This window comes from Sorex fumeus, unplaced genomic scaffold, assembly GCF_029834395.1.
Source record: "Sorex fumeus unplaced genomic scaffold, SorFum_2.1 ptg000018l, whole genome shotgun sequence".
Lineage (NCBI taxonomy): Eukaryota > Metazoa > Chordata > Mammalia > Eulipotyphla > Soricidae > Sorex > Sorex fumeus.
This window is the reverse complement of record NW_026606075.1, coordinates 6915699-6941918: the sequence shown is the minus strand read 5'-3', so window position 1 is coordinate 6941918 and position 26220 is coordinate 6915699. Positions and strand designations below refer to the sequence as shown.

At 37.6% G+C, this 26220-nt stretch overlaps 1 protein-coding gene across 8 annotated transcripts in view; it reads right to left on the bottom strand.

Annotated features, from left to right (window-relative positions):
* Positions 1-26220, bottom strand: part of MCTP1 (multiple C2 and transmembrane domain containing 1) — a 653067-nt gene that overhangs the window by 381083 nt on the left and 245764 nt on the right. For 3 of the 8 annotated variants that reach the window (XM_056112546.1, XM_056112548.1, XM_056112547.1), the window contains exon 1: positions 25344-25555. The exons of 1 other annotated variant lie outside the window; for it this stretch is intronic. In XM_056112546.1, coding sequence (XP_055968521.1) covers positions 25344-25400 — 57 coding nt within the window. In that variant the 5' untranslated portion in view covers positions 25401-25555. Of the gene's footprint in view, positions 1-25343; positions 25559-26220 lie in introns of those variants that run through there. 4 more of the 8 variants (XM_056112550.1, XM_056112549.1, XM_056112551.1 and 1 more) reach the window with 2 other exon arrangements.

Here is a 26220-nt window from a genome sequence, read left to right as displayed (position 1 = left end):
CGGGAAAACATTGGGCTTTCACTGTTTCACTTTTAGGAATTCTGAATATTTGGACCATAATGTGCTCTTATTCTGCTTCCCAATGCTGGAGGAAACAGACAGAGACAGGATCAAAGAAGATAAATGAGAACAGAGAGGCACTTACAGCTTCAAGGGGTATCTAAGATAACCCAGTCAGTTTAAAAGTGGAATCAGAACTTATTCCCAGGCTTTCAGAAACCAAACTTAGTACATGATCATGATAAAACTAAAATAATTTTGAAACAGAAAATAAGAACCAGGAAGACAATATTTTTGGGATTTTTAAAATAATAAATCATGATTCAATTTAGCAACTATCTGTTCTGTAACAGCACACAGAAGATATAAAAATAAAATAAAAATGGACAGAACAAAAATTGTGCCAATTCTTACAAAGGTATCTGAGGACTAGATACCACCCACTTGATTGATGTAACGATTCTGGTACTCACTCTGGACCCAGGTTTACTCCTAACTGCCAGAACAAATCCTAAATCAGACTAGTTTTGTTGTTCTGTACTTGACTAATGTCTTCTCATATCAAACACGATGTCTATAAGAGATCAGTAAAGATATTTTTGGGAAAAAATGTGACAGACATTCACCCTCAGGCAGTGGACAGACACAAAATAAAACTATAAATCAAAAATGCATTGCATATTGATTTATTGCCATCTATCTGATACACATTTAGGAACTATACTTATTCTTTTGTTATATGAAGTTCACAATAGATAAAGAAATTCATGGATGCTCAAGGGGATTTTTTTCCCTTTTGGCTTGTGAAATTCAATTTTCCAGTGAGGTATTTTCTGTTTTGTGGATATCTTTACTTAATGAATCCTCCATTTTCTCATCTTTGTGAACTTATGAAGGACATTATCAATTCTGATTTTCTATGGCAAATACACAGGCATTAATTTATTTATTTGCACCTTTAACAGCACAAAGTTTTTTTCAACTCTGGGAGCATAGAAGATCAAAGGAAACAGTAATAATAATATTAAAAGGTAAAAAAGGTAAAGGCCCTCCCGTTGATCGTCGATTTGCTCGAGCGGGCCCAGTAACGTCTCCATTGGAGACTTTGTTGTTACTGTGTCTGGCATATCGAATACTCTCGGTTGCTTGCCGGGCTCTCTGAGATGGGCGGAGGAATCGAACTCAGGTCGGCCATGTTGGCCACGTGTAAGGCGAACGCCCTACCCGCTGTGCTATCGCTCCAGCCCCAATAATTAATAATAATAATATGATAAACATTTGTTCAGTTCTTACTATATCCAGGCACTTCTCTAAGTATTTCATAAATAATAATTTTCCATTTTTTTATCTTTAATTTTTAAAGAATTTTCAAGTCTTTATTTGATTATTTTGTTTGTTATTTGGAGGTGACTCCTGGTGATGTTCAGATGTTATTCCTCAGTCTGCGCTCAAGAATCACTCCTAGTGGTTCTCTGGAGACCATATGGGACTCCAGGAATCAAATCTGGAATGGCAGTGTGAAAGGCAAGTGCCCTACCCTCTGTATTATCTCTTCAAGCCCTATAAAATTATAGTTTCGGAGTTTTTATCACTGTAAGGCAACATGTTAACAGTACAGTCAACATTTGTAGTCCTGGTGGATCTAATCTTTACAAGCAATTTTATAAAGGGATTAAGACAAGAAGAGTTAAATAACATGTAACCAATAATCTGGCACTTGAGAAGAATTTGACTGAAGTGTAAATCACAGACGACATCTGACCATCTGTCAAGCCTTTGTTCATGCTCCTAATAAACACAGAGGTGTGATGGGGAGGGCATAGGCTTTAGTATTTGACCAAGGTTGGTTTAAATCTTGTCTCTATAACATACTAGTCACATTTGCTTAAGTAAATTACTTAAAAAATCACATTGTAAAGGTCAGAAAGGTACAAGGGTTAGGGCACTTGCTATGCACACAGTGAACTCTGGTTTGACTCCTAGCATTGCATAGGTCCCCCAAGCAATACCAGGAGTAAAATCTGATACCAGGAGTACCAGGAGTAAGTCTACTAGGTATGTCCCTCAGATCACAATGTATCCCGAATTTGTATAAATATTTACACTCTTAGAAAACAATATTACTTACATTAATATATTCTACCCATTCCCCAATTACAAATTTGAGCGGGATCAACAATATCTTCTGGAAAGTAATTCAGAAATAATTGGAGGCAACATATAAACATGAACTAGGAATGTGCCTGGCTTATACACAATGAATAATCTTATGTATAACTTTTTAATAATAAGAGTCAGCATTTTCACTTGACCAAATGTTTCATTTTACACACCACCTTTTAATTAAAAATATTATAAAATGACAATAAATGTCAGTATTTGTCTATGTGTCATGGATATAATGTAAATCACAGCACAGCATGCATTGATAAAACTATAAATGTCAGTTATCCAATAAAATAAAAGAAGTAACTTATAATCAATTGGAGTATTATATGAACCTCTGAATTTTATTTTTTCCTTGCTTCTTTCTTTTTTGGGGGAGGAGGAAGTGTCACACTAGGAGTGCTCAGAGCTTTCTTGTGGCTCAGGGGTCGCTCCTCATGGGGCTTGGGGTACAGCTCCAGGGATTGATCCAAGGTTGGTCATGTGCAAGGCAAGAGCCTTGACTCCTGCAATATGTCTCCTGCCCTCAGAATTTAATAATATTTTTGTTGATTTGATTGTGCATAAAACAATATTATGATTAAAGGAATTTTTAGTTATTAATGCATCCACTTAAAGGATACTTACACTTAAAATTTTATAATGCATTTTCAAAGCCTCTTATTGCTGGCATATTTTGCTAACATTCAACTTTATAGATAATGTGGGTAGAATCATGTTTTAAAAAGTACTGGGGAAAATCAGATCATGACAATTTTATGATTGCGTTTGTTGAGTTTCTTATCTAAGATTTGCAAGTATATCATCTAGGAAAAATCTGTACTACATAGTATTTTAAAGTATAAATATGGGTACAATGATATTGTTATTTAAACGATCAAGGATTGGGCCAGAGAGGCAGAATAGATGTTAAAGTTCTTGCCTGGCAAGGAGCTGATCCCTGCTGATCCTTGGCAACACCTGCTTTCGCAAGCATTGCCAGGAGTGGCTCCGAAGGAAACACCAGGAGTAAGTCCTGAGCACCACCAGATGTGGCTCACATGCCTCAAATGATTAAGGATTAATTCATAATATATATGCATTTATTTTAGCATTTAGATGTTCTTTCATAGAAATGGGGCGGACAGAAATTTGTCCTTCACCCTCTGAGTGAGTATTTACCATAGAGTAAATCTATATGGTCCATAACATTGTGTGCTTGCTGGGCATTCCAATTTCAGCATAGTGGTTCATGTATTTGAACAGTTTAATGGTAATAAATTATATCTTAATGAACTTGTTCTTGTCAGATTTCTAGCAAAGTACTACTTCTTAAAGCCTCAAAACTAACTATTCTGCCCATGGTTTCCATGAAAAGAAATGAATCTTATCTCCCTCCGTCCCTACCACTCTGCCTCTTCTAAATCCCTATCTTACACACACACACACACACACACACACACACATACACACTTCCAAGAACTACTCTAAAGACAGTGGTACATATCAAAAGAAAGTGACAGAAGTTAATTGTTTAATTTCGTTCACATAAAATACTATATTTTGCTTATGTATTGACACACATGTCAAAAGATTTAAAGGGAACAAAATATTATCACACTTATGACAATAAAGAACCTTAATTAAATAAAGAAACTAGATTTTGATCCACACCCAACAAGTGCTCAGTGCTTACTCCTGGCTCTGTGTTCAGGGATCATTCTTTTTTTTTTTTTTTTGCTTCTTGGGTCACACTCAACGATGCACAGGCTCTGCACTCAGGAATTACTCCTGGCAGTGCTGGGGGACCATACGGGATGCTGGGAATCAAACCTGGGTCGGTCACGAGCAAGACAAATGCCCTACTCGCTGTGCTATCGCTCCAGCCCCACAGGGATCACTCTTGACAGAGCTAGGCCAGGAGGCATATGAAGTACCAACCTGGTTTGGGTGCAAGTACAAGAAGCATCGTGTCTACTGTATTATCTCTCTGTCCCCAGCAATGAAGAATCTTTAATTTAAGGCCAGGAAGATGGCTCAACGAACTTTCACCTCCACACTATCTGCCCAGTTCCATCCCCCCTCCCAAATATGCCTGTTTTCTTTATATTTTATGTATTTTTTATGTCTCAAAAAATAACCCACTATACAAATTCAAATGATTAAACAGATAGATTTGAATTAAAAATGTTAGCTGGGAACAGAGAGATAAGACAGCAGATATGGTGCTTGCCTTGCATGTAGCTGGCCTGGGTTTGATCCTCAGAACCATATATGTTCCCCTGAGCACCACCAGGAGTGATCCATGTGCTTAAAGCCAGGAATAAACCCTTAGCTCTGCCAGGTGTGCTGACCCCCCCAAAAAACCCCAAAAGTTCCATGGGGTGGCAAAAATATTTTGATGAGAATTACTTTCATGAAAACTTTATTCTGTAAAATGACGCAACATAGGATATAACTCACTCGGAACTACAAAGGTCAGTAAGAATAATTTAGCTGATATAAATTAGCATCAATCATTCTTACTATATTAGTTGTAAACAGTGAACAAAATCACTAGAGGTTATATAAATAACTTAGAAATAAAACGAGCATTCACTTAAATGTATAAAACTAATAAAATGATAGTATGAGTGAATAGACAATTTCAATAGAAATTGAGGTGGCTACTCAGAAAATATTAACTCTGATTTGTTTGTAACTCTGATCATTCCCAAACTTCTTAATAATCTGATATAGAAACAGATTCAAGGTACAAATACTCCCATTAACTTCACCGTAGGAAATGAACCATGGCTGGTGGCATCTCTACATCTCTGACCTCAGCCAATCCATCTACACCCAACTTTTTCTTGAGAGTAGTCAATGCAGGAACAAGTTGAGAGACACATTTCTTAGTATTTCCCCATTTTTCAACTTCTGTTGAAACAACAATGAGCAGCAAAATGTCAAAATGAAAGAAAATGGGAAGAAAGGGTAGAGATAATCAAGCCTTGATAGTTATCTCCTGAACAATGTTTTTTCTTTAGCTATATATCACAGAATTTATCCCACTGGGTCGAGAATTGCTTATAATAAGAGAAACTTTATTTATTTCAACAGGGTTTGTTTTAATTAAATTACAGGAAAAAGTTGCCTTCTCAGGATAAATTAATGTTGAAACTGAAATTGGTTTTCAACCCAGTGTTTTTTTCTTATGTTTGCTATTTATATTCTAATAGAACAAATAAGCTGAGATTTTAGATCTTTGTTTATAAAAGCTCTTGAAAATAATTAAAATATATAAATTATTCATGGTTGAATACAATGTAATGTAAACTAATGTTACAATGTTGTAAAGAAATAAATATATCCTTATTTTTAGTCAAAACTATTGTACAGTTCAGATATTCCTTCAATAGATTTTCATGAAAAAAAATTTAAACCTATTGTATTTTCACATTGTTATGGTTTTATGCATCCTATGTGTCAATACCAGCACTCCAAGTAAGATACATAACATACAGAAAAAGACAGTTCACCAAATCCTAGTGCTGAATCTGTAGTATAAACTCCATACATCACCTTGAGTCACTCAATCTTTCTGAACTTCTTTTTCTTCAATAAAATAGGGCTTCTATGAACTCTCTTTCCTGCCTTAAAACTGTTATGAGGTTCACTGCTCTCACTCCTGAGAGATCTCTCTGTGGGAATGAGTCCCTCTTAGTCCCTAGGGAGAGCAAGGGATACCCCAAGAGTGTGAGCTTCTACTGGATAGTAGTGCCTGCAATGTAAGGTTGGAGGAATAGACTTCTTAGCAGTGCAAGTTAGTATTCCAGCTATAGAGAACAAATTAGGTACTGAGGAGTCTCTAGGGAAGCAGATGGATAAGGGAGGTAGTTGGGGGGGGGGGGTTGGGTTGAGTGTGGACAGCACAGGATGCTGACCTAGAGGGGCCCAAGGTCTGAGATGGCCTAATGTGACTTTGGTAAATGTAGAATTCAAGATGACAAACTAGAGCAGAATTTAAGAATAATATTTCTTCAAGTACAAATTTTTTGCATTTATAAAAGGTAAGGTAAAGGCCCTCCCGTTGATCGTCGATTTGCTCGAGCGGGCGGCCCAGTAACGTCTCCATTGGAGACTTTGTTGTTACTGTGTCTGGCATATCGAATACTCTCGGTAGCTTGCCGGGCTCTCCGAGAGGGGTTTGCATTTATAACGTACAGAAAAAAGAATCTTGGTCTTTGTTAGACTATTCATTGAGAGGCAATGGGAACATGCTGGTTGTGGATGACGGGTTTATATACAGGTAAGCGTAGTCACCTGACATCTTCCCTTTCTCATTTTTGTCAAATACAGAGAAAGAGAAAATTAAACAAGGGTGGGAAGAATGAATACATGGGGAGAATAGCTATTAAGGAGGAGATAAATCAAACTGAAAAAAGAATTCTTTAAAATGAAGTCATTTCTTCCAAAGTCATGTTGGTGAACAATTTCCTTGGGCTGACAATGCATGAACTTTTTTATTCCAAAGCACATCTAATGAATTTCTGTATCAATTTTCATAAACCTTTTCAAGGTTGTTTTTCATAACTAAAATTTATCAAGAGCTTTCTCTGTGGAAGGCTCTGTATTAAGTATTTGGAATTCATTGTCTCATTTGAAACACACGACAGCACCAGGAGAGTTCTATGGCGATCATTTTTTGACACTTGAGGACACTGAGTCATATGGAGGAAAACTTCAGTTTAAACAGCTGCAGTAAAATGTGGAAGGAGTTTTGAGATTCAATAGTAGGCAGCCTCCAGAGTCTGCATACATTCTGACTATACTAACGCCTGTTTTCCAATGAAGAACTTGAGAGCTGTAGAGGCTAGGGATTACTTAAACCAATGAATCATTAGTAACTTTATACCTAAAATGGCAACAAAGAAACAAATACAAATAAGATTTCAATCTAAGGATGATCATCTTCATCAAGTAATCATAGAATTGACTCATTATTACTTTCTTTTTTTTTCAGATTCCAATGTGTTAAAAAAAACTCAAGCAAAATTTTAGAAAAAATATGTATTGTATTTCTGTTTTCTACTGGAATGGAAAAAAATTCTAGAAATTACCATGACAGCTAAGCTTTAATGTGTGGGAACTTCTTGGGACTCAAATAACATCTGGACTTTTAGTTGGTAGTATGTCTACAACTAGGCACAGATTAGCAAGCCATGCAACTGAAACTACTATAGAAAGAGGTTGACAGTTCCCTCCCCATTCTAAGATTCAGCTTCTTTTACAGATTTGAAAATAGAAAAGAACAAAAAAAAGAATAGAGTATGGTATTTTGAAACCATCCAACCCCCTCATCTTAAGATGGGTCAAAGAATTCATCTGGCGGCATCTTCATTATTAAATTTCAGTAGTGATGAATAAATCAAAAATATAAAAAGAAAGTAAAAATAATAAAAAAAATCAGCAATGATGAATTCTAAACCAGAAAAGTCCACCCACATAAGAAAAGTCATAGAGGGGTCGAATTGATAGTACAGCAGATAGGGCATTTGCCTTGCACGCGGCCGATTGGAATTCAACCTCTGGCATCCCATATGGTCTCCTAAGCATTGCCAGGAGTAATTCTTGAGTGCAGAGCCAGGGTGTGACCCAAAAAAGCAAAAAAAAAAGTCATAGAGAAATAATTCCCATACGTGCTACAAGTGATGATGATTGTTAGAATTATGATGTTTTAAATCATTTCTGGGTTCAGATATTGATCACTGAGAAAGAATTTGAATCAGGGACTGAGAGAGAGTGCATCAGGTAGGATGTTTAACTTGTACACAGCAGACCTGGATTTGATCCCTAGCATAATATAAAGCCCTACGAGGAGTGATCCCTGAGCATGGAGCCAGGAGTAAACACCGAAAACCACCAAGTGTGGTGCTAAAACAAAAGAACAACAACAAAACCACAATCATTATCAAAAGAGGTTTTTCCAATATCCATGGATAAATGACCTCTCCTACAGATGAAAAAAGAAGATGACGCAGAGTTAACCCTACAAAAGAGAATAGCCTGGGAAGATGATCCTCAGGCACCAGAATCCAAAGATCTTTTAATTATCATCTATGTTTCTATTTTCCTGTCATCAGACTCTCATTCCCTTTTGAACTCCGTGTCTATTACAGTCAACTCATTGATGGTAAAGACTTGACTATTAATTCTTTTAAAGAAAGCCTAAACTGCAGGATTCTCACCTTTTTTTTTGCCAAATAAAAAGACGAGTTTGATTCCTCTGCCCCTCTCGGAGAGCCCGGCAAGCTACCGAGAGTATCTCGCCCACACAGCAGAGCCTGGCAAGCTCCCTGTGCCGTATTCGATATGCCAAACACAGTAACAACAAAGTCTCCAATGGAGACGTTACTGGGCACGCTCGAGCAAATCGATGATCAACGGGAGGGCCTTTTATGCATTAGCACAGGAATTAAATTGAAAGGCTCATTTTTGAAGATAGCACACGAGGGAATAGTCACTAAATCCATTTCTTTTCTTCTGTTTCTTCTTCTTTTTTTTTTGAGAGGATAAAAAATATTTTTCTATCATCATGTTCACTCATGACTATTCCATTTTTAATGTTTGTGGGTGGGAAGGTCAATGGTGTTCAGAGGCAAGACTGGCTTTGTGTTCAGAAGTGACCCCTGGCCATTCTTGAGGGAACATATGTCGCACAGATAATCAAGCAAGCATCTGCAGAACGCAAGGCCTCTATATACAATCTCTTAACCCCTGTACCATTTCTCCTACCCCATGGTCATTTCATTCTTTACTATGGAATATTTATCCCTAGAGTCCTTAAGGCTGTCACTCTAGCCCACTCTAACAAGGCAAATGATTACACAGCCAACCTACTTAGCTAATTGCCATTTTCCAGTGGAAGACAGGGAGATGAGGGTGCAAGGAATACTAAGATGAAAATGGAACATAGTAGGAGAGATTGTCAAACAGTACAAAATATGCTTTAATACTAAATGTATGAAATGTTTATGTTCAAATCACATATTTTGAGATATAATTAATTAAAGTTTTATCCAATTTTTATTTAAGGCCAGTGTCTCAAGCCCGAAATTTTCCAAGATGATTGCAAGAATGGAAAAACACTGGCCACTTATATTAACAAATCCATATGTAAAAATTCCAAACAAAATATTAGCAAGATACATTCACAATATAAGGAATAAAACATTGTAACCAGTATGAGTTTAGCCCATGTGGATTAACATGGAGAAAATCAATACAATTAATACATTATTAAATTAAAGCCAACATTCAAAGGATAGTCTCAAAAGATATGGGAAACATTAAATACAATTGGAAATATTAATTTCAAAAAAATCCTAGCAAGCCTGTGATAGATAAAATCTCAATATCGATCTTAATCTAACTACTAAATCTCATAGAGTATACTTAACAAATACTATTTCATTTTGTAGTAAAGCATTCAAGGTCTATCTATGAGACCAAGAAAAATACATAATATATACTCTTCCTGGTTCTATGCTCAGGAGGGAATCCTGGCAGTGTTCAGGGACCCAGTGTAGTGCTAGAGATTCAAATCAGGGTTCACTTCATGTAAGGACGCACCTTACCTGTTGGACTATCTTTTCAACACCCTGAGATCATTTAAACATGTAACTAAAAAGAGAAGAGAACAAAATAAAATGATGAAAACCCACAGATATTTAGTTTAATGCATCTATAAGCTTGGCTGCAGAATCCACAGCCCTATGCAATGACTTTTGACTCGACCTAACCCCCTAAGGATATTTGGCAAACGATAAATATTTCAAGCCTTCAAGTGCCTGACTATCTGATTTTTACTTATTTTTCTTCCAGCTACTTTGCTGTTCCCAGTAGCTTTCTTGGTGACATTTTATATTACTATGCTTCTCAAAACTGGATGAAAAAATAAAGCTTCGGTGTCTACTTAAACACGGAGCTGGCACACTTGGGTAGTCATTTCTACTTAGAAATCCATGTCCACTGTATTTATTCTGTCTAGTTCAATTTTACAATACAGTCTGCAAAAATAAAACTGTAAGATTTTATATCATATTTGCCCCTAAAACCTTATTTTTCCACTGGAGAGCTAAAAGCAAATTAAATTTAGAAGAACTTGAGACACAAGCAGGTAACTTTTCATTTGTCTTTTTTTTTTTTCCTGCAGTACTGTGAAACAACGGAACAGTCTGTGCTACATACATAATTAAAACAGATGTTCTCAATCTTAATTCTCATCGCTAATTTTGACAGCCAAAGAAATGTGCTGTCTTTTGTATAGTAACCTATTTTCTCTCAAATGTATCCTATTTTTCTCATCGCCCACCATGACGGCTCAGGAAGAAAGGAATAAAGTGAAGAAGGTAATCATGCAACAGAACGCTCTGTCGCATATCAGCAGGACAGCAAATGGAACAAGTAGAACACAGGAATTGACTATAAAATAAAGTACGAAATAGAGTATAATCATTTTTACATATCTCTAACATGGCAGGTGGTGTTTTTACATATCTCTAACATTCCTGCCTTTGTGGGGTCTTAAATGACTGAAAACAAGTTGGTTACACTAAACAACAAGGAACTGCTAATAAAGACCTTTCTTCTGTCGCCTGTCCTTTGACAGGTGACAGGTCCTTTGAAAAGCTTGAGGGAAAAAAGAAACCAGAATAAAAATATATAGAATTAAGCCACATATTACACAGCAAGTAGGGCGTTTGCCTTGCACGTGGCCAACCTGGGTTCGATTCCTTCGTCCGAGAGCCTGGCAAGCTACCGAGAGTATCCCGCCTGCACGGCAGAGCCTGGCAAGCTCCCTGTGGTGTATTGGATATGCTTAAAACAGTAACAAGTCTCATAATGGAGACATTACTGGTGCCTGCTTGAGCAAATCAATGAACAACGGGAGGACAGTGCTACATTAAAGGCACAGGATAAGAAATTATACTGGTGCGAGATGCCCTGAGAAGCTTATCTGTATCAGCATCTATCTGAAAACAGAACTACAGGATGGAGGAACAAAGGCACCCTTGCTCAAAGTGTGCTCCTCAGACAGACAGAAACCACAAAGCAAGGAGCGAACCGTCTTCTGCTCTCGGGGTAAACTATGTCATTTCCACACGCACGTCAAAGGCCCCCTGACTGGCTTCGCTGTCCCCTCTGACACATTTGTCTAACGCCAGGTCCATGACGGTGCCTGTGAGGCTGCAGCCAAGGGATCGGTTCTGTGCTTGGGAAACCCAGTTTTTACTTCTCAGCCAGGAGGGTGCAGGGAGAAAGAGGGAACAATGTTGCTGTGTGGGTCCCTGTGTCCCCTCACCATAGCACACAGACCTACAGAGACACCAGTCAGGAAGGACTGTCAGGGGCTTCTTGTTCCTTTCTCCTCTGTTATAGGAGACTCTAATCTAGTCGTGTGGTGTGGAGCATTTGTCAGGGAGCTTTCATCTCCTGCACGGTTATCCCACTATAACACTGGTTCCTTCACAATCACTGCTGGAAACACTGACGAGTTAAATGCACTTAGTCCACCTGTACCACACTCCAGAACAGGGATTCTCAGTATATTCCAAGGGGGCCACAGGTGAAAATCACACCAGTGGGAGAACAGAACAGGAGACTAAGGGCCAACCAGTAAGATGGCGGGTGGGGGGAGCTGGCACTCAGGAAGGGAACAAGGTCAGAGGGGTTCATGGTCAAAGGAAGATTGTAAAACACTGGTCAAGAGGAAGGTGCGATTCTCCTCATGGGAGTTGAGTGTGGCCTAATCTTAGCATAATGCTGTTACTGTCACGACTGCCTCGGGAGTTGGCCTGGACTTCCATAACCTAGGAGGGATGTTCTGCCCCTCTAGACACATTTAGGCAGCATCATCAAGACCAGGAGGGTTATGGGGAAGACAACAAGCTTGGGAAGGCATGCAGTCACCACTGCCCTTGGAATAGGTGCAGAAGTAGGAACCACAAAGTCTGAGGAGTAGAGAGAGCTAATTTTTTTTGTCAGTGAAGGGGACATTCCCAGTGGTGCTCAGGTGGCTCTATACTCAGGGATCACTGCTGGCAGACTCAGGGAACCATATGGGGTGCTGGGGACTGAACCAGGGTCAGCTACATGCAGCAAAAGCCCTATTGTGCTATCTCTCCATTATTGATGAAGTTAATTCTTAGCTATGCATTACACAGAAGCAAATGACCTCCTAAGGTTACTCATGGGATGTAGCAGGAATATTGGCAGATAGTGATGGAAGATTGGATGATAGTAATTTAAGGGAAGTTCAAGGATGGTTCCAGGAGACAGAGTGATTATCAAGGAGAGGAGGCAGGGAATTAGATCCAAGTATAAGGAAATGGAATGCATTCCATAGAGGAAGTCAAAGAAGTAAACCTATTTTATGGATTTCTGCAGAAAACTGTGAACAAAATAGATTGGAAAATAAATTAAGATAAAAACATACACAGTGATGGCTAGCCAGGAGGGCCATTGGCTTGGAGGGTTCAGGACTAGCCCATGAGCTAGCCACAACTCACCAAACTCAGAGTGGAAGGCAAGAGTCCAGCCCAACAGCTAGTTTCTAAAGTACCACACAGTCTGTTACTCACTGATTAGGAAGTAGAGGGGATCTGCATCCTGGAAGATAATTTGTGTCAAATATAGTGCTGGGTTACTTGCCAACATCTTTAATAATCCTCAAAAACTCACAAACAATGTGAAAGTTGTAAGGAATGTTACACATCACTAATCTCAAAATTCACTTTCTTCGAATTGACTTCCCTGAACCCATAATCTAAATTAAGTTCTCCTATTATGCTCTGTATCACCTTCTACATTATCTAATGTCACTCAATGTAGCTTATAATTTGCTAATCGTGAGACTGGTTAAAGTTCCTTATTAGCATACATCAGGCTCATTTCACCACCTCAAGATATCCCCCACAGTTTCTGCCACAGATTCTCAAAAACGATTTTTGCAATGTTGAACACCTGTAGAGGGATGCCCTGAAGCAACTGGTGAGTGAGATGTGAGCTACAGAGGCCTGAAGCTCAAGCTCTCCTCTGTGGGGCCGTGACCACTGCACAGACTGGGGTGCTGAAAAGCTAAATGACAACCATGACCACATGAAATCGGTTTCCTTCTTTTCCTTCTCCTTCTTTCCTCTATTTTTTCTTTGTTTTTTTTGGCCACACCTGGCAGTGCTCAGGGCTTCCTCCCAGCTCTGTGCTCAGGTACCACTCCTGGTGGGGCACAGGAGACCATACGGGATGCCAGAGATTGAACCCATGCCAGCCACATAGAACCCATGCCAGCCACATAGAAGGCAAGAGCTCAATTTGCTGTATTATTGCTCTGGTTCCTTTTAAATAACATTTAACATTTCACTAACGTTTAACTTTTAAACAGCATTTAACATTGCCTAGATTTTTGTTAAAATATGACACCCAATAATAGAGGTGAGTTTTATCTTTTTTTTCTACTGGACATTCAAGAAACTGTAGTAGGCAGAAATATGTAAATATGAAAGTGTATCTCCTTCTACTCTTTCCCAGTATTTCTACATAGGAGAAGTTCTAGAGAAAGTTTAATAGGCCTCTGAGAAACCAAAGTCTGCACTTAAACTAGTTTACCTGGCAAACAGGTTTCTTTACTATTAAACTTCACCAAAACTAGCACGAGACGTGTGTGCATGCATCCGTGTGAGTGGTGGCTGGGTAGCAGCTAGCACAGTGAGGCCAAGCATATTTGACTACAGCTCTGCAGGAAGCCATAGACCTCAGAAGCCCCAGCCCTAGCCGCCAGTCTAGAAGAGAGTTTGAGCGGCTGTTTTTGTGTTTCATTAAGTCCAGAATCCAAAAACTTCCTGCCATTTCTGCAGTACATTTAGTCCTTTTTTCCCAGTCCAAATTGGGTTAAATCCTGAACAAAACAAATTACCTTAGGCTGAGGAAATTTATACAAAAGCTCATAAACAAGATTCCAATGTATCATTCTACTGTCAACTTTATCCTACAATAAACAGCTTTTTAAAGATTTTTCAAGTTGCTCCATAGATTAGCATATGCTTGATAAACGATAATGTGAAAAATTATGCATTATTAGTGGGACTTTTGGTACCTTGAGGCAACTATATATTAAACTTGGTAATAATGCTATGCAAACTAGTTTCAAAGATGGAATTTTAATTCCTGTTTTGTGAGAAAAAAAATCTATAGTTCACAATGGCCAAAGAGTGTTCATATCATATGACACATGGTGAAAGCCTGGGTTTGAACTCAGATCTCTATCTCCAAACCAGGATCCCATTACCAGCCGTCTTCCTGAGATGTGCTGATACTGTATCCTCAAACCCTGAGCTGCATGGCCTTTTCTGCTCTGCAGAGCATCACATGACCCCACAGTCACATGGAAGCTCATAGGGTCTCCTCACACAGGCCAACTGTCTTGTAGAGCTGAGTCATCCTCCTGTTAAGTGGGTTCCCCAAGGATACTCTCTATTTCTGACTTAGCTTTCAGTAATGAAGGAACCAAATCCCTATCGAGGAAGTTGTCAAAGTTATCCTTTGGCTGGAAAGCAGAATCTCAGCTTCCTTGCTTTATTCATTTTTTCTCTTGATCCAGACTTGAATCAACTTCTCTCTGCTGCCGAGCTTGGTAGGATGCTCAGAGTGATGGCACCCACTCATAGCTGCATTTTGTGACTATTCTCTTCCTGTCCCTGAAACCCCAACTAAAGTTTCCACAACCTCAATGACATGAAGTAGAGGAGTGACTATTAAACTCGTGGGTTTTCTTGAGTTCTCCCACAAAGATCCTTTATCACCCACACACCGTTGTAAATGGCCCCAGTAACACTAGGACTTCTTTGATCTCTCTTCAACAATTAGGCTATTTTGGGGAAACAGTGGATTAAACGTTATTAAACAACCTTCCTCTTCAAATGTTTGACATGTTTGCTTTTTGCCCCCACTACGTATATCCGAAAGAAAAATGCCATAAATCTCATTTTCCATAGTTAGTTGAATATAGAACATTATTTTCATGACACTAGCATTCTGGAAAATACTCTGGAAAAAGATCTGTTTGCATCATCCTCGTTTGAATCACAAATAAGAAGTCAATAAAAACGGAACTGAATATTTATTTATTCTTTTCTGAAAGGGAGAAGTGAAGACCAAAGTGCATGTACACAGTAATGCATACCAGGACCATCTTCTAAAGAATACAGAAGATACAGCCACCTGCATGGAGTGTGGCTGCCTGGCATGACCACCACTTTTGGAGGAGCACAGAGAGATGCAGTGCTCTGGAAAATTCCAGAACTTTACAACTTTTGATGATGAAGTACAGTTAATACTCTAAAATACCAACTAGAAATCACTGCATTTGGTTAAATACTTTGAATTGGATGTATATACTGCTTACTAATAAAACAACTTGCATTTATGGAGCTTTCCCTTAGTTGGATATAGTCATTCATTCATTTTTTTTGGATCTGGAAAGTTGGAGTGGGCATAAACAGAAAACTAGTCTTAAATGTGTACAATGAACGGAAGTACTGCAAGGGCATCTTCAGTGCCAAGTGAATAGAATACAGGCAAACTGTCATGTGTTATGAAAAACATCTATGGAGACTCTCTAGTTAAAATACATTCTCTAAAAAATTATAGCAAAAAATGTCCGGTGGTCAACAGAAATTTAAGCCAAACTTTAATTGATTCATGCTGTACACAATTAGCATCTTAATAAGAGGCAAAAACCCAATGCAGAATTTGAGTACTGAATTCAGATAATAATATTCTTGCTGATGGATATAAGTGTAACAAGTTTGCATCATTGTATGTTAGAAGGCCATCTCTATCTAGCTTGGCTCTTTTGAGACCTGGGCATATATATAAGCTTGGAAAAGAACTTCATTTTCTTGTGACCAAATATGTTTCTTTTGAAAAATGTGGGTTGAACTGGTTGAATTCTAAGATATTACAAATATGAAAGTATAGTTGGTATAAAATTGAACTATTTTGACTTAATGAAGTGTAATTTTCAAATAAGATTGATGTTTCCCATTTAGTTAATTTCTTCTCAATTTTAATTTAAAATTTTCTCAATTTTAATAATAAAATTTAACAGTAATCTTTCCCAGAAACACAAAAATAATGAGCTCAATGAGGAAGAATTTGAGACATAATAAGGGATGCATTTTTATGCCAGCACACATAGCTTTCAAATCTTAGTGGATTTCTGGAGGAAAACTATATTAGTTCCTGATAGATTATAAAACATTTATTAATAAATAATATACATTATTAAAGTACACATTTGCCAGGAGGCATTCATCTATTTGACTTTCTGTAGTATGAACATTTTTCAGACTCCAGGCATGGGTTAGCAAAAGCATTTTAGTCACTTGTGAGGAAATAAATTTGAAAGTAATCATTTCAGAAATTATTTCAAGATGCACAACAGCAACTGAATTAAAGAAGAAAGCAGAAAACATTTTATCCTAAAGAATTCCCAGACTTCGGAATGTATGATGGGGTTAAAGGACGAATCCTCTACGAAAAAACTTGAACTTGAAACCCAGACTACAGGATGTGGAAATCAGATCTGTTATTGCACTGCACTGACTTCTGACTTTCAGTGAGGTATTTCCAAGGTAGGGAAATCACTCCCCACCACCATCCACCCTGCCAACCAGAAAACAAAGATACCCAAGAATCAAATACATTTCCAAATAAAAGTCACCGATACAACAAAGGTGAGGAAGGCTCCTCATATATGAATTATTTGCTATTGTATTTAGGACTATCTAACAATTTAGGATATCAAATAATTGGAGGCAATTGGAATTTACATTTTTTATGTGTGTTGCTTTTAATAATTGCTTTTAGTCAAGGCCAAGTGTGTAATTTTCCCAATGGGGTTGCTTCCGTTGTTTTTGATATATTTTGTATTTAATCAAGTGTTTTTAGAGGAAAGTCTTATCTGTGTTATTCCCTCTTGGAAAAATTGAAACAATAGCCACCATAGTACACTCTTGAGATCTGTAGCATTTCCTCACCCAAATCCTTAGTCATTATACTCATTTTGGAAAACACCCCTCAGAGTTAAATGATTACACTGAATAAAATTTGATTCCTATATCTTCTAAGTTTGAACTCTCTAATTAAAATTTGTGGCAAACAAAGCTAATGTTCCAAGATTGAAATAATATATAATTTTGCAAAATAAGCATTAAAAGTCATTTATATTTATTTACTCATTTATTTATGAGCTGGGCACATCCAGCTGTTCTCAGCGATTACCCCTGGCTCTGTGCTCAGACATCACTCTTGGTGATGCTCAGGGGGGCAACTGTAGTGCCAGGGATTAAATCAGGTCAGCTATATGCCAGCAAAGCACCTTATTGGTGCATTATCTCCCCAGCGTCTCAAAATTATTTTTAAACCTGGCTTCTCTACCTTGTTTCTTCTACATTTCGATTATTTTTTACTAAAACAAAACTTTAACACTTCATATAAATTTAGATGTTCAAATCTGTTTTGACCTTTCATTATCTAAATAATCCTTTACTTTTATGTATATGTAAAGTACACACCAAATTATATTTGCATACGTCTTCATATATGTAGCTTTTGATTGAAGGGAATAAGACTATAGTTCACAGTTATCCTAAAATAATAGATGGGGCCAGAGAAACAGCACAGAGGTTAAAATGTTTACCATGCCTGCAGCCAAACCAGGCTCAGTCATCAGCACTGCATGGTTCATGTAGCACCACTAGGAACAGCCACTGAGCACAGAGTCCGGAGTAGTCCCTGAGCACCACTGGCTGTGACTCAAAAACCAAAACGTCCACATTGGAAGTCAACAAATGTTCAAGTATAAGATTCACTGATATAAACTTTTTACATCTTATCCTACATTCCCCACATGCCAGTGGCAGCACGATCCTAGTACAGTAACAGGTACATGACACAAGTCATGCATTGGAGCAAACCTAGAGATGCCTGTTTTTCTTTCCCGTCCATCTACTCATCCACCCATCCACCCATCCACCCAACCAGATAAGTAACTTGGCAGGAAGATCTACTGAGGATAAACTCTGCACTGGGTCCTGTACAACACTGGGAAGCAAGTTCCTGTTTGACAGACAATGAGGCAACACGAAGGCCTGAAAACTACCCATAAATTGTGGGGTCTTTGAAGAACGTGCATCAAAATGAACCTAGTACATGATGGATATATACTTCTCCTTTTACTGTTCAATCAATGTGCTTCTTTCCCCACATAATGACTTTCGTCAGTAAATGTTTAGGGAATGTAAATGGAAAACTAGATATGACATTAGTATTCCTTCAAGTAAAAAATTCTCACACACTTTCCTGAAACTGCTTAAGTTGACTATATACAGGTCAAAAATCTACTCTGTCTGTCTTCTGTCTGTCTGTCTCTCTCAAAAACAAAGGAAAAGGAAAGGGAAGATAAAGGAAGAGGAGGAGAGGGGAGAGAACTGGAAGTGGAGGGGAGGAAAGTGTGAGGAGGAGAGAGAAAGGAAAAGGGAGAGGAGAAGGAAAAGGGGAGGGGAAGGGAAAGGGGAGTGGAAGGGAAAGAAGGGGGAAGAGAAGGGCCAGGAAGCAGGAAAGAAAAATAGGGGTGAGGGTGAGAAAGAAAGAAAGGAAGAAAGAAAGGAAGGAAGGAAGGAAGGAAGGAAGAAAGAAAGAGAGAGAAAGAGAGAGAGAGAAAGAAAGAAAGAAAGAAAGAAAGAAAGAAAGAAAGAAAGAAAGAAAGAAAGAAAGATGCCCTGCCACAGAGGTAGGGTGGGATGAGAGGATGGGGGGGGGATACTGGGATCAGTGGTGGTGGAAAATGGGCACTGGTGGAAGGATGGGTATTTGATCATTGTATAACTGAAACCCAAGCACAAAAATTTGTAAGTCTACAACTGTACCTCATAGTGTTTCACTAATAAAAATTAAAAAGAAAATCAGCCAAAGAAAGAGAAAAAAAGAAAAAAGAAAAGAAAAGAAAGAAAGAAAGAAAGAAAGAAAGAAAGGAGGGAAAGATGGAGGAGAGAGAGAGGGAGGGAGGAAGGGAGGGGGAGGGAAGGAGGAAGAGAGAGGGAGGATGGAACAAAGAAAAGAAAAGAAGATAAATAGAAGAAGGAATCATAATACCCCAAAAAATGGCCACCTAGAAAAACTCTTTCATGTCTACTTATTACAGACAATTTAGCAAAATTAAAAATTAGTTTCATTTCACAAGAATTGCCAAACAATTCAATACATTTCTGCCTCATAAAGTCCTGTATTTTACTAAAAGTAAGAATGTAGGAGTGAGTCATTAAAATGATTAAACACAGTAACATTTAAAAGGACTCCCTTTTCTCTCTGTACAGGAGATAGAAGTCATCTTATAGTGACCAAAATCAAAAGATTCTAATTGGAGGCTGTCTGGAATGCAGATTCCTACCGAAACTCTCAAATCTGTCTTTCTAGGCTCCATTCTGGTCATTTGAATACCCCTTGGGATATTGGGGATAAGAAACTTAATCTCTCTATACTTAGTTTTCTGCATCACTAAAAAAGGAGAAACAATACTGTGGGGAAAACTAACTTTTTCAAAGAAGATATACAGATGGACAAAAGATATATGAAAAAAATACTCTGATGACATATCATAGGGGAACTGCAAATCCAAAACAAGATATTAGCTCACACCAGGGACACTGGCGCATATCACAAAGGAAAAACCACCAGTGTTGGCAGGAATGGGGGGAATAACAAACCCTCGTTCACTGCTGTTGAGAATGTTGACCGGTCCAGCTTTTCTGGGAAGCAATGTGGATATTTCTCAAAAAAAAAAAATCTAGGAATTGAGTTTCCCTATCACCAAGACAAGGGCCCAAAAACTCTATTCAGAAAAGACATTTGCATTCCTATCTCCATTACAGCACTATTCACAATAGGCACAATATGGGAACAACCCAAGTTTCCAAGAACACATGACTAGATAAAGAAACCATGGTATGTATACACAATAAAATACTACTTGGTTATAAGAACAGACAAAATCATGCAATTTTCTACAATGTAGATGGATCTAGAGAATGACATGCTGAATGGAATCAGTCAGGAACAGACACGGAATAATCTCTCTTGTATGTGGGATATAAAGAAACAAAACAGGGGGTGACAGATGCCCAAAGTCAACAAAAACTGAGAATTGGTCTTCACGAGGAAGCTCACCATGAGGGTGGGGTAGAGATGAGGGGGTAGTGGGACAATAGTAGAGGAAAAAGGATTTGCTGGCGGAGGGAGTGGTGCTATTAAGTTTTAAAAATAAAACCTTGGTTGGGAGGCCCAAAGCAAGCAACCAAACACATAAACATGAAGTAACTATAGTAAGTTCCCAAATCACTTAATTTTTTTTGGGGGGGGGGATAAGAATTCCCAAAGGTTCGGGGTACCCCAGGGGTCATTCCATGTGATACTGATCCTGAGGTATTTGGGAATGATGGTGACATATGGCAAAGCAAGAGACCTCCAGATAAAGCATACCATGCTGTGAGGAGCAAGTGATGCCTATGATCGAATTCAGGGGCTCGCACATGCAAGTCCTATGCTCTAGTTCTGTAAGCTCTTTCCTGATCCCTCTCAAAATGTGACATTAAAAAATAAATTAAGTAGTTCATTAAAAAGCTATAAAACCACAATGCCCAAAAGGAGAGAGACAGAAACAGAGAAACAGAGACAGAGAGAGAGAGAGAGAGAGAGAGAGAGAGAGAGAGAGAGAGAGAGAGAGAGAGAAGAAAAGCACCTGCCAAAGAGGTAGGCAAGGGGTGGGGATGGGGGCTATGAGAGGGATCCTGGGCATACTGGTAGTGCTGGAAAGTCTACACTGGTGGATAATGGGTGTTGGAATACTGTATGACTGAAATTCAACCATGAATGGCTTTGTAATGCTCTAACATTTTTTAAAAAAATAAAAAAGCTATCATATAGCCTGCCTTAAATGTCAATAATTTTAATCTTTGAGAATATTCCATATGGAATAAGAAATTTGAAACTTGATTGTTCTATTTACAGCAAAACCAAAAATGTAATAAATTCTTAGAAATAAAGAATAACTTATGCAAAACACCAAAACAAAGAACTTTTCATTAATCTAGTAATTTTAATTTTCCTATTTTTTTTTTTTGGTGGTAGCTGGGACACTTCTCAGTGCTCAGAGCTTACTCCTAGCTCTGTGCTCAGGAATCATTCCTGGGCTTGGGAGATCATATTAAAGAAGCAGGGCTCAAACCTGGATTGGTTGCGTGTAAGGAAAGTGCCCAACTTTCTGTACTATATCACTTCAGCTCTGAATTAAGATGTTTTTAGATAAAATATTCTTGTGAACCTACTTCATTCATTTGTATTGTGAGGTGTAATTTAACTTCTATAATTATAAAAAGGTACACCTTCCTCCCATCACATCTCCCTAAGAAAGAGTAGAGTTCAAGAATATAAAATAGCCAGATAAACACTAGCAGCAACATTCAGAAGCTCATTGAGAATTTAAAATTTTCCTTATACCCTTTTAAACATAAGCACTTGTGGATCTCTTTTTTGCTAACCATTTTTTGTTTGTTTGTTTGTTTGGGGCGGGGGTGGGTGGGTAGGTGGTTCTAACCTGGTATTAAGCCAGGGCTTACTCCTGGCTCTGCACTCTGCACTCAACAATCACTCCTGGTGAAGCTTGGGAGAAAATAAATGGTGCTGTGGATTGAACCTTGGTCAGCTGCATGCAAGGCAAGCATCCCACCTGCTTTGGTCCTTGCTAATCAGTTTTAATAGATATATGAAAGCAACCTACAATGTCATCCAAAATTTCAAAAGCCACAAAAGATACCACTATACTACCTGCATGTTTACATTTATGATTGAGTTATTCAGAACAAAGAGTTGGAGACTTCTATTGTGGCAATAATCAACAGAATTCAGAAGTCAAGTGTTATTGCGTGATGACCACTTCACAAATTCATGCTCCATTAAATAAAATCCAAGATAATCTTTAGCCCACAAAATCTATAGATGAGGCAATTGTCTTCTGCAAAATCTATAGATGAGGCAAATGTCTTCTGCAAAACATCCTCTAGAGAGGACTGGAGTGGAGCAATGGTACAGACATGGGCATTTGCCTTGCACACAAACAACCCATGTTCGGTCCCTGGTACCCCATTTGGTTTCTCAAGTTCACTAGGAGTGTTCCCTGAGCACAGAGTCAGAAGTAAGCCCTGAGCACCACTAAGTACGACCAAACAAACAAACAACACAAAAACAAACAAAAAAAAATTCTCTAAAGATATGGGCTTCTATAAGGATATTTATCAGTATTTGAAAAATACTAATTTTTAAATTCTTAGCTCTCTTGATGAATCTCTAGCTGACTTAGCAGATAGAAAGATCTCGACTTAGGTCCTGCCCAGATACACACTGAATGAAGGCAAGCACTTTTCTTAACCTTTTGTTTCTTAATTCCCTTCTTCATGACATGAGAAGTTATAATATCTGTATTCATTTTCAAATGAATAACTTTTTATATCTTACTTTGCAATACTTATACTTGTGAGCTCTGAGGCATTCATAAGCACTCCTACACCAACTATCTCATAAGATTCCCAAATCTGATTGTCAAAGGTAGGTGGGGGATGTGAGCCCTACTTTCTTTCCCCAGAAAGTTTTGTGCTTTTGATATCCATCAGGATTCACTAGAGACAGACTTATCCAGAGCATCACACAGAAAAATTTAGTATCTGTAAGCCATATAAGTATACTATAAAAAATGTCTTGCTACTCTGTGGCTCTTTACCATAAACGCTTCAAAGCTTTTCCTAAGAGAAAAATCTTTGAGAAGGAAGGGAAAAAACTCACACCAAATGCTTTTGCTAGTGCAGTCCCCAAGTGAAAAAAAATCATATGTTGGCTTTACATTGAAGATAAAATTGAATTACCACTCCATAAGTATCTTTTAAATAAGCATGTCTCCTTTGGCTATCTAAAATTTCAAAACCACACTGGTCTATGTGACATTGCGGTCTTATTTTAAACTTCAGAGCTTAATTTTATAAAATATGTTTCCAAAAGCTAGGAATTAACAATAATTTACACGAGAGGGGAAAAATAAAACCCTCAGTATTAAAGGGAAATTTTTCTGAATGCAGTGGAATTCTGAGTATTTCAGTCTTTGTCAGTTTCAGAAAGAATTTAAAAGTATCTATTCTATTAACAGTTATAATGTACAACATTATAATCATATAATCATACACAATAATAGATGTGATTTTTAAAAATCATTATAATTCCATACAATGGTAAGACTGTCCTAACCAAGCTTTTAATTTATCTTCATTTCAGAAGTCAGAGAATTTCCTAACTAAAACCTACAGATCATCGAGAAGATTCACTTTAGCCTTTATGCCTAACTTCTCTCTCATCTCTTTCATCATTAAAATCCTTACCAGTGGTGAGAAACAGGAATTTTACACTATTTGTGTTTGCTCATTTTACTTCTCTCCTTTAAAAGTGCAAAGAAGAAGTAGCATCCACACTGTGCACAAAATAGCAACGAAGCTCCGAAGAGAAATAAGACATCTTGATAGGTTAACCAGACAATTACTAATTATCTGTAAGATGTCATAAAAAGTCCTTACTCAAAAGAGAGTCTACTATAAAAACCTGATTTATACATTGTCATCCTAAGTTTTTGTTGATAACAAGTGTGCACAGTTAAGAATCTGAAAAATTGTACAGTGAAATATTGACATTTTTGTCTAATGGTATGTGTGTCCTATTTTATTCAATTTACAATTAATAATTCACATGTAGCATTAAAAGTTTTATGCACAACACTTGGTTAGTTTCCTCTCAGACAGAAAAGCTTAGAATGATGCATATACACATATTACATATAATATATAGGGTAATTTATTTGTCACTACTTGATTCAATCTTTTTAAATATATACTTTTTTATTAGCTAAAGTCTCAAAGGATTAAATTTCCCCACCCCACCCCCCAATTTGGAATACTGTTTGTAAATATGTTAGGAAACTGAATTAACTTATTTTTTCAAAAGTGAGACATGCCTTATATCACTTCATTAGTCTCTACAATTTGAAAAAACATGAGCTACTGAATATAAATATAATAAAATGTCATTACTAGATTATAGTTTGAAACTGGAAATTTTTTAACAAGCATTATTTTTGAGTAAAAATTAATTTTCTCTATGCATGATGGTGGGCCAATTAAGAGGAAAGTGGGAATAATGCTAATCCCTCAATCAGACATTTAAAATATTCAATTCAATAATATACATTCACAGTACTGAGTCTCAAAAATCAAATTAACCTTTTATACCTCAAAATAATTTGAAGATCTTTAATGCAAGTATCCAATGCTATGAGATACCACATAAAATCTTTAGCTGATTAGATGTCATGTCTTTAATTACTAAAGGGCAAGACAATATTCATGATTTAGCCCCAATCCTTCTGTGGAAAGCTTAAAGAATTTGATAAAACAATGCTCTGGTTCACTCCCTTTCCATCTATCCCATCCATACAATTTACATGTGAGACTTTCTAATAACAACTAGGTGTAGACTTGTGATACACAGACACATTTTATAGCAAGCACATCACTCAGAAGTTGATAAGCATCGCGGTCTTTCATTAAAATATAAAACCAGTACGAAAGAACAAGAGTCTTCCACTACATTTCAACTTTCTGACAATTATTAAGATTTTTTTCCAGTGGGGAAATACAGTTTTTGAGCCATGGTATTTAGGCTAACACGAATCTTAAGAATGGTGAACATTTGGCATTTAGCTGAGGTCAGAGTAGCAATTTAAAAAAATAATCCAGGTGCTAATTTTAAAACTAAAATGATATAAAACTATTACAATGTTTCCACTTCTCAGACATTGAATTTTTCATAAAAACCTTTCACAAGATATCAGTCTATTAAATGAAGTAATTTGTAAGTGGATTACACTGCTGGTTCAAAATGACTTGCATTAGAATCTCTAACACCGTCTCCCATTCCCTGTGAGAAGGCATTTCCTGAAGCATAATCATATACTAAGACTGCCACATGAATTCAAACCTGCTACAATACAATAATGTGGAACTTACCTTATTATAAATCAATGGTAAGTTGCAGGTACTTTTCAGTTTGCAGCTATCTAGCATAGTTGATTAGAAACAAACAAAACATCTTTCATTCCAGGGAGAGAAATGCATGTTCATACTTGGCTCTCTGTGCTGAATCCTGGCAGAGAGACTATTCACCTCCAAGGACTAGTAACAGCCGCCTCACGGAGAGCACTTGCCGCTCTGAACTGCAGCGACTTAGAATGAAAGTAAGAGGAACTCGTGCTGTTTAAATACCGTTGCTTCACATTCACAGGATATGACTCAACTCTCCATCAAACCAGTAGGATGGAGTTCCCCTTGCAAAAATTGTTTGATTACATAACAAACGTTACATTTTGGCTCCTAAAATGTTTACAAACAAGATATTCATCATTTTACCTATTAAGCATGCATTTTAATAAGGAGCCCCCTTTCCCAGATTCATGGCACACACAGAAGTGAAACTAACAGCATGGTGCAAAGAAATTAGACTGCTTGTTTTCTGCTTGGCATTAATTTGATGGTATTAAATGTGTATGATCTTGGCAACATCTGACAGAGATAAAAGAGACAGAGACAGAGACTAAAGTCACAAACAATGTCACTAGCAGATAAGCAAAGTGTAGAAACAGATTATTTTCAGATGTATGACTTGGCAATTCTATAGAACACAACAGAATGGAATTTCTCGCAATGCAGAGCATGGAAATAGGTCTTTGTGATTTGTTGTTGCTAATTCCCACAGAAAGCCTACCCAACGCTGTCATTACCTTGTGATGCCAGTTCTGTCTACCTCTCCAACTCAGAGCCTCCTTTATCTGTTTCTAGAACATTTCTAAAAGAACATGACTAATGACACAGTTCCTCCAGTAAATGT